The sequence below is a fragment of the Triticum aestivum genome, chromosome 2D, assembly GCF_018294505.1.
Source record: "Triticum aestivum cultivar Chinese Spring chromosome 2D, IWGSC CS RefSeq v2.1, whole genome shotgun sequence".
Classification (NCBI taxonomy): domain Eukaryota; kingdom Viridiplantae; phylum Streptophyta; class Magnoliopsida; order Poales; family Poaceae; genus Triticum; species Triticum aestivum.
Genome location: NC_057799.1, coordinates 583,242,538 through 583,256,112, shown reverse-complemented (window position 1 = coordinate 583,256,112; position 13,575 = coordinate 583,242,538). Strand labels below are relative to the sequence as shown.

At 43.2% G+C, this 13,575-nt stretch overlaps 3 protein-coding genes across 3 annotated transcripts in view; 2 read left to right on the top strand and 1 right to left on the bottom strand.

Annotated features, from left to right (window-relative positions):
* LOC123050165 (putative disease resistance RPP13-like protein 2) overlaps positions 1-4,990 on the top strand; it is a 14,559-nt gene extending 9,569 nt beyond the window's left edge. Inside the window, exon 3 of the mRNA XM_044472999.1 lies at positions 2,442-4,990. Within this exon, the coding sequence (XP_044328934.1) occupies positions 2,442-4,641 (2,200 nt within the window). The 3' untranslated portion in view covers positions 4,642-4,990. The remainder of the gene's footprint in view (positions 1-2,441) is intronic.
* Positions 4,991-6,430: 1,440 nt separating this feature from the next.
* LOC123054702 (thioredoxin-like protein CXXS1) lies at positions 6,431-8,027 on the top strand. Its single transcript, XM_044478534.1, has 3 exons — positions 6,431-6,704; positions 7,296-7,418; positions 7,573-8,027. Exons 1-3 carry the CDS (start codon positions 6,591-6,593, stop codon positions 7,753-7,755), a joined length of 420 nt encoding a protein of 139 aa, XP_044334469.1. The 5' UTR covers positions 6,431-6,590; the 3' UTR covers positions 7,756-8,027.
* A 1,267-nt stretch (positions 8,028-9,294) lies between these two features.
* On the bottom strand, positions 9,295-13,021 carry LOC123054701 (protein CutA 1, chloroplastic). The gene is made up of 6 exons (XM_044478533.1): positions 12,817-13,021; positions 12,017-12,102; positions 11,681-11,743; positions 10,728-10,759; positions 9,701-9,795; positions 9,295-9,575 (listed from the first exon to the last, which is right to left on the bottom strand). The coding sequence occupies exons 1-6, from the start codon at positions 12,987-12,989 to the stop codon at positions 9,491-9,493; spliced, it is 534 nt and encodes a 177-aa protein (XP_044334468.1). The 5' UTR covers positions 12,990-13,021; the 3' UTR covers positions 9,295-9,490.
* Between the last annotated feature and the right edge of the window lie 554 nt (positions 13,022-13,575).

Below are 13,575 nucleotides of genomic sequence, written 5' to 3'. Positions count from 1 at the left end.
CATACAGAAGGGTATATGTAAAATCTACCAATTGTCAATAGCAAGCGTCGACCATGCATCGACGATTAATGTACCACCAATCTTACGATGTGCTGACGTCATAGAAGATAGTAGAGGGAACAATGGTGCCCTAAGGGATCTCAATGATGATGATGGTGACACATAGTTTACCAAGTTTCAGGTCCCCAATTGGGTAAAATTCCTAGGTCTTGCCTACTGAGCTTTTTATGAATAATGAGAGGATTACAATGGCTACTATATGGGAGCTAGGTTATAGGTATGTTCATCCCGAAGTTAGTTGCTTTTGGACGCAGGGTCGTCATCCCTTCATATAGATTGATGGGTGCAGCTAATTAGGTTGCTATGTTCAAGGGATACGATAGGATCTAGATCATGGATCGACGACCTCACACGCCCAGCCAAACAATTGGCTTTGACTAGCCCTTGCATATCTGTTTGGATGGCCACAAAATATTGTCCCTACAAGGTCTAATTTCCCTAGGATAGACCGCACTGGACAATCAGGGCTATTACTCTAAGCTGCATAATGTGCGGATCCACTCTAGTAGTAGGGCAGGACATGGAGAGATCCTTGAGGTTAAAAAGTAGGTCGGAACCTCCGCTGTCGCTCGTTATGGTGGACCAGGGTGCAAGACCCCCACAACCTCTAATCAAGTTGAAGAAGGCGGCAAGGGTGAAGCTCATGACTTCCTCAAAGGCCAAGAACCCTCCCCCATGATATCCCTCGATTTCATCTTTGCTTTAGTTGGATAGTGCCAAACAGGTCCATCACCTACATGTAGGCTAGATCCAACTCTTTTGCCGATGGGAATGCTGGTAATTTGGGCATCTTGGGAAGTGGTGTTCTACACTTGGCTGCTTTAGGACTCGACAATTAACTGAGCCTCCTAGTTAGATCTTCCAGCTAGTCCCTGGGAGATCACGAGCCTCCTACTCAAGGACCCGGTCCCAATATTACTTATGAAAAACTTGTCACTGCCACATGCACCTATGAAGCTACCATCATCTCCCAATCACATGCCTGGAGTTTTTTTAACGATGTCGAGGTTCAAAACCAGTCGCATGCTCAAGTTCTAAATCTAAGGAGGTATCATGTAGAAGTTATCAGGGTTAACCAATACATGAGACGCAAGGTTACTCTCCTTTGACCCTTTGAATACCCAAGGCATGCCATCAATCAAGTGGCACAACTAATAATAGGAAGCCTTGTGGTTGTAGCTGGAAACTGCTAGGCACTTCACCCAATCACCACATCCTTTGAGGGCCATCACTGGTCGTGGCATATATGGCAGATATGTTGTCCTTGGGGGTTCTCGATGAGCTTCACCATTTAGTTTGTGTGGATGTCTCCTCTAACAAGCCATCTTCAGCTGCAAGGGCCATGCCCTCCCTGAAAGATGATTCTACAAAGAATGTTGGAGCATGAGAGGGGTTCAGCTTCCTTGCTGGCCACAAGCCATGTCATGTATGTTTCGTATCGAGGGGGCTACTCAACTGATGTTGCCCCTCCTCTGTATATAGTGCTCAATTAGTGGGAGCGTTCTTCGGTCTTTGCCGAGGGGCTCTATCTGAGTGCCCGGAGCATATGTTGTCTTTAGGATGCGCAAGAAGTTTTTTAGGCCCTAGTTTGGTCCCTTAGGTAATGTAATAAAGGTGGAAAATAAAAGGACTTGAAATGAAAACATGGGTAAGGTTGCTAAAGATTGATGCAGTACTGTTTTGGTGCAGTACTGTAATCTTGCCATAAATTTCCAACGAGAGTTAATTATCAAAAGGACGAGAGTTAAATATCAATTTTCAATGATTCTGCTGTAATCTTGCCATAAATTTTGGTGCAGTACTGTTTTGCTTTTGTTGTGATCAAAGGTTGACGGTGTTTGCAAACATATGATGGTTTTGTTCTATTATTAATAAAGTTGAAAGAGAAATATTGGCACCTTGAAAAAATGTTGCAATCATTATTAAGAAATAGTTATTTCTTAGGCACATGATCAAAGGAAACTAGAGATTGCTCTTCTTACTATAAGAATATAAATTAAATATTTAATAATTATTCAAAGCATGGTTTTTCCCTACACGACATGCATTATGAGTAGGTATTAGAAAGGAAAGTTACCTAGGTTCAACCTTCAATACTACAAGTCCGTAGAAAGGATTTATAACGCACTACAATAATATTGAGATGTAACATGATGCATTTAAAGTTTACTTACTAACTACTATGAATTACTAACAAGTAACAATGGTTGAATTAAACGGATGATTTACTACCACCACATGTGCCATACATGAAGATGACCAAAAGAAACTAGAGAATGTTCTTCTTACTCCCACCGAACATAGGAATGTTGGCTTATTCATTAAAAATATACTTACTAAATACTACTAAGTACTGACAATTAATAATGTCTGAATTGTAGGGATGATTTAGTGCCACCACATATACCAATACATGATGATAACCGGAAGAAACTGGAGAATGCTATTCTTCCTCCCACTGAAGAAGAGGATGAATATCATCATCATCCAGTTCTGATATCGGTGGTTGGAAAAAGTGGTGTTGGCAAGACAACTCTCGTTAGAGATGTATATGATAAGATAGATAAGAAAAATTTTATTGTTCATGCAATGGAGAGTTTTGCACCTTATCTGACGGCAACCAATATTCAGCGGCAAATTGTTCAAAAACTAAGAGAAGGTGGCAATAATTTCACAAGAAGCGATGTCAACAAAGCTTTTGATGAAAAAATAAGAGGTCAGAAATACTTGCTAGTGATAGATGGTGAAGTTAGCAGCACTGATTGGAAGGACATTCTGCTTAGCCTCAAAGTAGGTGCTAAAGGCAGTAGAATAGTGCATATCACGCAGCATAAACCTGAAGAGCCACCTATCGGCTATCTTCATGTCATTATTAATTTAGAATCTCTTGGACAAGAGACTACTGTACAACTATTCCACAAGAGGCTGATTCATATTGAAGTGCAAGACGGGATTTCTCATGATCGCCACCAAGACATCCACAATATCACCGAAGGATTGCCACTTGGTATTGCTCTTTTATCAGGTCTTTTACAAACCAAGGAGTTCCCTTGTGAGTGGACCAATGTATTTGACTATCTAAAGTCCAAGCAATCAAAGCGAATACATAGGATACTATCTGTGTGCTTCGATGATCTTCCACATGAGCTGAAATGTTGCTTCTTATACTTTGCTGCACTGCCGGCCAACATCAAGATTGAAGCCCGCATATTGGTGTGCTTGTGGATGGCAGAGGGATTCCTAAGACCAAGAGGTGGGAAGACAATGGAGAAGGTGGGCTACATCTACTTGAATGAGTTGATTGCAAGGAATCTAGTTAAGCCTGTGCATATGGATGAGGAAGATAAATCTAGTGTTGGGAGTATCTTTGTCACCATCCAGAACAAAGTCCATGAATTTTTGCAGTTTGAAGCACAAGAGGCAAGTTTTGTGGAAGTCCACAGCGGTGATGACATCCCCACATTAACAAGTGCTCGTCGCCTCTCTCTACAGAACTCCACAGATAAATATGCCGTGCTGGCCAGTTCTTTGCCAAAGCTAAGATCCATCTTCTCACATTTTGAGCAAGATCCCAAAGATCCTAGAGAAGATCAAACTTATTTATGTTGCTCGCCTCAACTTAGGAAAATCTCTAAGTGGAAGAGGAACAAAGACATCAAATCTCATATACAAGGATTGTTGCATAGATCTGAGTTCCTTCGTGTGATCAATCTGCAAGGCATCGAGATTGGTAAGAGGTTGCCAGATGAAATAGGCAATGTTGTGCATGTGCAGTACCTTGGAATTACATCTTGTTCTTTGGAGGAAATCCCAGGATCCATCGGAAGTCTCACTAGTCTTCAAACATTAGATGTGAGGGAAACTAGTGTTCGAGAGCTCCCATTGTCCTTCTGGACAATTAAGACACTAAGGCATGTTTTTGGTGGTTTCCTGAAATTTCCTAAGAGAATTGGCAGGTTAAAGCACCTACAAACACTTGACTCCGTACAACTTGATACATTGGATCAAGATTTGGTTGGGACGTTAGGTGAGATGATCCATCTTGAGTACTTAAGGGTTGGGAATTCCTCGGGAGGCAATGTGGTGGCTCTCTCGAAGGATCTTGACAAGCTTGAGAACCTCAGGACTTTGATCATCAAAGGTGAAAATATTCCATCAAGTTTATTCACTAGTTACACCCATCGCCGCCTCAAGTTCATAGTGCTAGACGGGAAGCTGGATTTGCCATCTAACTTGAATGGTGGCTTTTTTCTTCCTAATCTCATTACACTTTCACTGGCGAGCACAAGTATATCTCAAGAATTCATTGACAGGCTGGCTCAATTGCCCTTTCTTGCCACCTTTTCCTTGTATTCTAACTCCTACAAGGATGACAATATTGCCTTCTCTCCTGATGGATTTCGTTGTCTGAAGAAGCTCATGATTGATGTGGAAAAAATAAAGAGATTTGAGGCAAACAATGCGCTTCCAAAACTCGAAGAATTGGATATTCACTCCCAATATATTGAATATTATCATGTCTTTAAGGAAAACGTCGATCATAAGAAGACTATTGTGGTTGATCTTATGAAAATCTTGTGAAAAAAGGACAGTGTTGAAAGGAAAACGTCGATCATAAGAAGACTATTTGGTTGACCTTCTGAAAAAGGAAAGTGTTGATGCCTGATGAACAGCTATAAATGACACCCATCCGCTAAAATTGTATGATTTACCATGTTATTATTCATATGTACTATGTGGCTACTGGACTCGTTTTATGTTTGTGTGTGTGTGTGTGTGTGTGTTGATAATGTGAACTATGTATTGTGTTAAAGGTTCCGTGTATTCACCTAACTCAAGCAGTCAAGCATGTATAATATGCTAAGTCTGAATTGATTGTAATATTCGTTTGTCATAAATGTTGTCGTAATAATGTGGCAAAAAGTGTGATTGCCATGTCCCTCAAACTCAAAAATATACACTTTAGAGTTTGTTATGGATGATTCAAGGAGAACAATGGAGAACATAGGTGCTTGATAATTGCTTGGGTTGTCGTTGGTTTGAGCATCAGCATCAGCCCTATCAAACATGTTTGTAAATGTCTTGGGTAATACTAGTATGTTATGAGTGAGTGAGGAGTGTCGGCATTTGGTTATGAATGGCAGGGACGTGGCAGTTCAAAAAATGACATGTAAATTGTAGCAGTATGCATGATATAGCCCCTAGTTTAGCACCATGCTTTAATGACATGATAATTTATGTTCTTATTGGTATAATAAAAACAAAAGAAGTCAATATTAATCCTACATGATTATTTTCCATGCTTACAAGCGATAATAATAATACTAACCATCGGATGACCCTTTAAGAAAAAGCATCGATGACGTGAAATGGACGGTTCATATTAATTGGGAGCATCTGAAAACTTTCTTAAAAAAAACATGATAGGGGTTTGAAGCACAGTGACAGTGGACCATCTACCTGATTAGAAGATTCTAGAAACATGATTACATGTTCCTCAAACTCACAAATATACTCTTTAGGTCCCGCTTGGATTGTCGGTTGGCTTCTAAATCCACCTGCCGTTTGGATTGTCGGTTGGTTCTAAATCCACCTGTAAAGATTACAGACCTCAAGGCATCGTTTCTTTTTCAGTCGAAAATCAAGGGCAGCCGGTAATATACACCTGTAAATTAAATCCGGATGTATAAATTTACACCCTAACCAAGCGGGGCCTTAGTGTTTGTTAAAAGTAGTGGAACGTAGGAGAAGACAACAAGACCATAATACCCGACTAGAAGATTCTGGAAATAACAGCGGAGAGAGAGAGGCTAATTAATACTAGTGTTGTGACAAACAAACAATTTAGCATACCACTTTGGCCAGCTCCAAATCAAGCGGCGAGCCGAGCCAGATTCCAGAAGCTACGCCAGCGTCACCGTACCGGTGCACCGTGACGCGGATCTCCCAAGCGGCCCGTTCTCTCTCCTGCAATTTGGCCAGCAAAAGCCATGGGACGTTGTTGGTGCTATTTTAAAGCTCCTTCTCACCTGATGGCCATTCCCTTTTCCCTCCCGGCGAAGGGGACAGGCAGTCAGGCATCCATCCCCGTCGACATGCCACCCTGCCTAGCTCACACGACTTTGTTTTTTACCACTAACATGTCTTTTGTGTGGTCGACAGACATAATAGAGAAGCTCACGCCCTTTCACGAGCCGCATAGCTGCTATACTACTAGGGTCATTGGTCTAGTGGCAGTAGTAAAACAAATAAATATCCAGCAAAAATAAAATATCCCGCAAAAAAAAAAAAATCGGAACCGGACAAAGCAGGCGAGTCGAGGCGGGACCGGGCCGGACCCGGCGCGCACCCGCAGAATATAATCCTGTGCGCGGAGCGGCTTATCTGATGTGAGCGCAGCCCGTAGTGGATTGCCACTTCCTTCCTTGCCTTTTCTCTCTCGGGGCAGACAGGCTGTGATTTTCTTCTTGTTGTTGTTCTCCTTGCCGGAGAAGGAGGAGGAAGAGGAGATAGACTAGGGAGGCGGCGGCATGGACGCGGAGATCCAGCGGCCGCGGGAGGTGGGCAGCTGCAGGGTGGTCAAGGTGGACAAGGAGGCCGCCTGGGACCTCTTCACCACCCAGGCCGCCAACGAAGGCCGCACTGTGCGTCCTCTTCTCCTCTCCCCCCCCTCTTCTTCTTCTTCTTCTTCTTCTTCTTCTTCTGGTACAATTTCGTGTTGATTCTCCAAGGCCGGATTCTCCGCGTCTTCATGCCGTGGATCCTCGAAATCCCACATTTGTAGCCGGAGATCTTCCGCCGTAATTAACCGCCTTTGCGTGTTTGAGCCCCCCTTATTAAGCAACTAGGAGAAACTTTTTCCTGTCCGGCTTGCCTGCTTCTTCATGCTCCCATCCGTGCTCTCACTTCATCCTATAGCTGCACTTCATCCTATAGCTGTCTTTTTTTCTTTTACCTTTTTAATCTAATCATCTCCCCCTAATTTTAAGTTTAAGGGGATGGGCACGGATGGGCACACGCGCGAGGAGCTGGCAAGTCTCGTCCATGTTCCATCCTCTTCTTCTGCTGCCTGCTTGTCTTTTACAGATGCAGAAAAAAAAATAGTACTGTTAATTGATGAGAAAATGCATGGCATGGGCCTGATGATTACTTATTGTGTTCTGGACTCAGAGTGCCGTTTTTTCATGTCGACTTCACGGGTGACTTTGGTTACATTATCCCTCCATGTTGTGCAGGTCGCTGCTCACTTTGGGGCGTCTTGGTGCGTCACGTCCCTGTCCATGAACTACAAGTTCGAGGAGCTCGCCCAGACCCACCCCGACATGCTCTTCCTCTTCGTCGACGTCGATGATGTCCCGGTAACCAGTCATTCATTCATTCCCCTAATTATTCTCGCATCATGGCTTATTATTGTTTATATGCTTCAAAACATCCCATCATTCTTCCACAACAAGATTTAGACTAAACTTTCTTCAGACTAAACAGAGAGACGCCATGATATGTTTTATGCAGGGCGTGTCTTCCAAGCTGGGGGTGAAGGCCATGCCCACCTTCTTCCTCATCAAGGGCAAGGAGGTGGTGAAGAAGATCGTCGGCGCCAACTCGGACGAGCTCCACAAGATGGTGGACGCCTCCGACGACGATTCGCTCGGCTCCGCTGTCACCACTCTCCCTGACATAGTCATCGAAAAATAGCCGTTTTGCCGTCTCTGAATCTTCTCCGAGTGCTGTTCGCTTGGTTCCGGTGTGTGTGTGACTCTGAATCTTATCTGATCTGATCTGATGTGTGTGCCCCTTCCCGCTAGAGGAGAGTAGGGCGTGTGACTTGGCTGCTGGTTAAGGTTATTAATTGTTGTCGATTAGTGCATGCGTGTGTTCTTGTTTTTGGGTTGAAAATATGATGGTTCAGTGTACTGTTCTCACACTTGCCCGTTAATACAGTTGTGTGTGTGACTGTCTGACAGGTACTTGCTCTTCTTTGCTTCCATTGTTACATCTTACTCCCTCTGTAAACTAATATAAGAGCGTTTAGATTACTATTTTAATGATGTAAACGCTCTTATATTAGTTTGCAGAGGGAGTACTACATGTGAGATGAGAGTTCTCTCTGGGGTGAACTAATAAAGGGGGTAAAAACGATGTTATCTCTGCTGCATCTCCACAAAAGTGCAGATACAAAGCCAGATGATTATACTGCACTTTCACTGATTATGCAATTAGCTGCTACTGCTATCTTGTTAGCTATGTGGGTGGGTAGGTAGTATCATATAATGGATCTCGTTGTTGGCACAGGTGCATCTGAATCAGTATAATTTTTTTCAAGGGTGCATCTGAATCAGTAGGCAGATTCCCACTGAACCTAACCACCTTGGAATGAACAAATCTGCAAGCCTGTTATTGGACCAGTGCATCTCTGATGCCATCATGTGACCAGATCCCCAGACCAGCCACGTGTTGGATTCAGCTCCGTGCTGCGGCCAGCGGGTACTCAATCATCCAAAGTAAAAAGGCTTATTAGAAAACCAAAAGAGGATGCATTATTGGAGAGACTTTTTATCAACTGTGCTACACACCACACAGTGAAAGCCAAGTAAAGACTTTTTATCAGCATGAATAACTCCCTTGCCGTGCCGGCAGGCAATCATCACTAGTTAGTTGCCTTTGGCAAAAGGCACAAATTTAACCTCAGGCCAAAATTATTTCACAAACTAAATTGCTTTTAAAAGTATTTCACCCAGTTGACCCCTAACGTGCAGCGCCTGACAGCAAGGCGTTGCACTCTACTGTGCAGCGCCTGACAGCTAGGCACTGCATAGAGTGCAGCGCCTTTGCTGTCGGCCGCTGCTTAAAAGGGTCTGCGGTGTGAAATATTTTCAAAAACAGTTTAGTTTGTGAAATACTTCCGCTCTGAGATTAAATTTGTCAATTTTGCGGTTGCCTCCCTACTGATTACTGACAGATCTCTAGTTTCTCTACTCTTTACTTGGAATTCCAGTAGCTTAGCGACGAGGTAAAGCGCACATCGCTTCTCTTTTTTCAAATCTCACTTGGCTGTTACTCCTACTTAATACCGTTGTGAGGCACATGGTTGATGTAGTCTTCTCAAATGACGCCCATGTCCTTCAGCTCCTATTCCTCCTTTTGGAACACAAGTATGATTTCATGACACATAATACCCATGTTTTTTTAAGAGATTAGATGAAAAGAATGATGAGATAATCCACAGGCGCGACATGCATGCTTCTGAATTTTATTTGACCCTAGGAGACAGCAAAGGTCGACCAATTTTTCACGGCAACGCCATCGAGGCAGAGAGGCTACTAAAGTCTTTATGCACAAGCTCGACGTCTCAAACCAGAACGGGCACTCCACAATGCACACCACTAGGTACTCTACTCACAGATGAGGTCCATGGAAAGCTCTAGCCAGATCACTTCTCCCTGGTGCTGTCCTTGAGCCACTCCAAGTACTTGAGGTTACCTCCACTGATGGGCAGCGCGATGACTTCAGGAACACTGCATGAAAAAGACCAGACAGTACAAACCTCCGTTCAGGACAGCCAACGTGTTTGATTATAACCTGCTGGTCCATACTTTGTACTGACAAATAGATATATCTTGATAAACAGTACAGAACTTACTCGTACTCATGGTTAGCTTTCACATGTTCAGTCAAGGCGTTTAGAAGAGATTCTCTGGTCTTGATGATGAGCAGCTCTTCAGCATCGGTTTGCACCTGAGGAATCAACAGGTTGTGGACAACTACTAAATATATGTGCTTTTGTAATGGATTGGTAAGACATCACATGTAAAGGAGTTTCATGGTTAGAAATGTGGCTCTAGACCATGGTCCGCCTGCACCCACGCTTGGTACCATTCATCGCCTTGCACCATTTCTTGAGATATGTGACATTCTGCCCTCCTAGTGTACGTCAGGAATCATCAACCACTGATTATCAGGTCTCTGGTTTTTAATCAACCTACTACATGGTGAGAGATATAAGGGAATAAAATAGGAGGGATGCGTCGTTGTGCACAATCCTGTCCCCCATGAGGCATGACCATTTAAGATTTTTGTTGCACGCCTTATGCACAACAACCAGGGGGCTATGGCTTGCATGCCATCGTTTTTAGTATATTGGGACCTAAGCATTTTGTTTAAGGTGTCTGTTTTTTGTTGTTATCTTGTTGAAAAGCATGTATGTAAGTACCTAAATGCACTTTCAATGTTTCGCCATGTGATGCGGTGCCTAAAACTTAAATTGACCTGTGCTGACCCTCGCAGACAAACTTTAAAAATGTTGACATTAGCGCAGGACAAGGAGCTGATGATAAGATTGGTTTTTAACAATCTCGGTGTTGGGCTCATATGCTAGAGTAGTTTAGCGCACTGAGCCAGCCACGTAGTTCAAAAAAAGGTGAGTGTGCACAGGCCTACACATGGAGCTGGTGGTGGACCGGATGTCCGAATTAGCATAATCTACAAAATTTGAATCCTAACCTGACCCGTATCTAGTATCCACATGGTAGTAGTGTTACATCTAACGACGCAAAGCATAGGTGTGGGTGGACCATGGTGCAGAAATTCTCTCCTTTCATGGTGAAAAGCGTTGATTGTAACAGGCACTGCAAATTAGCCAGGCCAGGAAAGCATCAGTAGAAATGTACCTTTCCCTCCCACCAGTAAACAGATTCAATTCCTGGAAACAGAAACGATCATCAAATAAGATGATATGATATGATGATGACTGAAAATAAGATTTCTCAGTAAGCTATATACAACAGAAATCGTGAGAAGATGAGGCAGCTTACCTGTTCATGGCCAAATGCATATCCATCAGTTTAATGCATATTTTTATTGTTAGTAAAGAGTACAATTTGATAAAAGATTTCGTAATCATTGCACCCATATGTTCTACACAAACAATCAAGTCACCCATGTGTCAACTTGCCCACACATCACTATGCCCACAACTAGTCCAGTTGACTATGGTCTACTGTTAAAGGGATCTTGAAGATCTCGATGATAGTCAGACGTTTGGTTAATTCAAGTAGAAAATCTCAAACAGTAATTATGTTGAACCTCTACAGCAAGTTGCTCTATCATATAAATATTTTTTATCATTGACCAAGCAGAGTTAGCTATCAAGCATAACATGTTTATAGTTTATACTCCATCTCTAATACCATCGCTAATCCCTACTTCTATAATTATTAAGATAGTTCCCTTCAGCCCTTCATTTTCACCATGATTTTCACTTGAGACCCCATAAGTGCCGTCAATTGAATCCCTTTCATCAAGTTTAGTTCCAACAGTGGTGATTTCACGATGCTGCACCTGACAGGTCACATTTTGGAAAACTCAAATGTTTAATGGTCATCCTGGTCCACTGATGACATTTGGTTCAAGGCAAGGGGTAGACAAGCCAATTTGCTAAAGTGCACAACATGGGGTTTGTATGGAAACTGGAAGAGATGACGAGGTTCAAATGATAACTGAAAACTACTGTAGAAGATGGTCAGTTGACAGGAGTCAACTATTCCACGCGAAAAACAAACGAATCTACTACATTTGAGTGTCTAGCGGCACAGAATAAACAGAAAGAGAACACAGTTCCTACCAGGCACTATGTTCACACAAGCAGCAAGTTTCTCACTGATAATGCTTGCTGATAGCTTTTTCCCTGCAGAAAAGGAAAAATAATAATAAGATTATAGAAAAAAAAACAGCCATTCAAAATTTCTTAGCGCTGCTTAAGAAAGAGATCAATCTCGCCAAAATAATACCATATAGCCATCTATAATTGGACCATTGAACAACATAACTCAAATGCACTATCAGATGTGAAACTAAGTTCAGTTGGTCAACTGATAGTATGGCATGTATCTGTGATTAATTAATGGCAATGGCAGCATGAAACGGTAGTAAAAGAAGACCAACGGCATAGGTAAAGTACCTGCTTCCCGATTCGGAACTGTCACATAGACAACAATGGAAGGCACGGTCGTGGAAGTAGACTCCATTCGAGCAGAACTTATTGCCCTGTAAAGTTTCAGAACTGATCATTGATTATACCAACTATTCTACATTAGGAGAAACAAAATAACCACAGGCTCACATAGAAATCACAGTGTTGTAAATATTAATGTAGTACTACTTTTAGATTATCAAACTATTAGCATTAGTCAAGCACAGAAACACATCAGTTATTATCTGAAAACCTATGCGATGATTTTGCAGAAATATGGACCAGAACTAATGGTTGGAAACAGATGGGCTTGACTAGAAAAAAAGATCATAGATACCAGTTCATTGAAGGAACGCTGCAGTTCATTGGTTCCCCTTGTTATCTTTTTCCCGTGTACACAGACAAACATTGTTTTATCCGGCCAAGCACACCGGGACACAGGTTTCAGACACTTAGGCGACAGCAATCCATGGATGACTGTAAAATTGAAGCGCAAGTGATTGCCTGACTGGTTATTTCCAAGCTAACATCGACGGGGTTGCAGCGGCACGACAAGTCCACGAGCTAGGAACCAGAAAAGCTAAATATGCTACACGCTGAACCATCACAACCAGCAAGCGCGCCCTTTTGGCGAAATCCCATGAATCTGGGCACGAATTGTTTTTTCTTTTCGAGAGTACGCAATCGCGTACCATAGATTCGTAGAAAGCAGAGATATTTACAAGAATCTAGGCACGAATTGTTAATTGAGGGCAGAGGGAGGGGGAGGAGGGAGGGGTATGGAGTACCGGAGGAAGGGGACGCGGCGGGTGGAGAGAGCGCAACCAGCTACGGCTCCTAGGCTGAGGAAGAGGAGAGCCCCCGCGAGCGGCGGTCGACGGGGCGGCGGCAGGGCGGAGGTGGAGGAGGCGGCGATGGTAGGGGAGAATAGGGCTCGGAGTGGAGCGGGGAAGAGTGGCATCTTCTAGAATCTGCGGCCCCACTTGGCTGGGGTGGGCTGGTTAGTAGTGCCGTGCATTCGGTACATTCTGTTCAGTAAATATGTTTTTATTCAGTAAATTTTATTTTCGCTTATTTTTTCCTTAACACAATACAGACGCTCATACATACGCGCACACACTATCCTTATAAACACCTCCGATAGACTGAGCCGGCACATCATTTTAAGATTGACGACATCATCACATACACCTTCGTAGTCAATCACGGGACGTCTCCTTCTAGTGAACGTTAACGTACATCGTCAGAAAACCTGAAATAAGGCAAGCCTCCTGCGTTTGTCTCTCGTCCCTGCGTCTCTTCTCCAAGGAAAGATGGCTAGGCTTTCTGCCTTCCGTCGGCGGCGTCGCCGATCTGCCACGTCTCATGTGGCCTTAGGAGTTAGGACCATGGGTGCACGGTGGATCCCGGTCCTTGTGAAGGGTAGGCTCCGTTTTTTAGGTGTTTCTTCAAGTTTTTGTTAGGGTTTGTGTCCTGCTCTGGAAGACGAGCGGCGCCGACTTCTTCAATATGGAATAAGGTTCTCCTCGCCTAGCCTCCATTATGGT

Bases quoted from the DNA above. Each gene is read 5' to 3' on its own strand.
- LOC123054702 (XM_044478534.1), top strand. From the start codon at position 6,591: ATGGACGCGGAGATCCAGCGGCCGCGGGAGGTGGGCAGCTGCAGGGTG. The intron at 6,705-7,295 runs GTGCGTCCTCTT...CATGTTGTGCAG, and splicing joins CCGCCAACGAAGGCCGCACT to GTCGCTGCTCACTTTGGGGC. The intron at 7,419-7,572 runs GTAACCAGTCAT...TGTTTTATGCAG, and splicing joins TCGACGTCGATGATGTCCCG to GGCGTGTCTTCCAAGCTGGG.
- LOC123054701 (XM_044478533.1), bottom strand. From the start codon at position 12,989: ATGCCACTCTTCCCCGCTCCACTCCGAGCCCTATTCTCCCCTACCATC. The intron at 10,760-11,680 runs GTAGGAACTGTG...TTCTGTTTCCAG, and splicing joins TTGTGTGAACATAGTGCCTG to GAATTGAATCTGTTTACTGG. The intron at 9,796-10,727 runs GTACATTTCTAC...TTGATTCCTCAG, and splicing joins TTTACTGGTGGGAGGGAAAG to GTGCAAACCGATGCTGAAGA.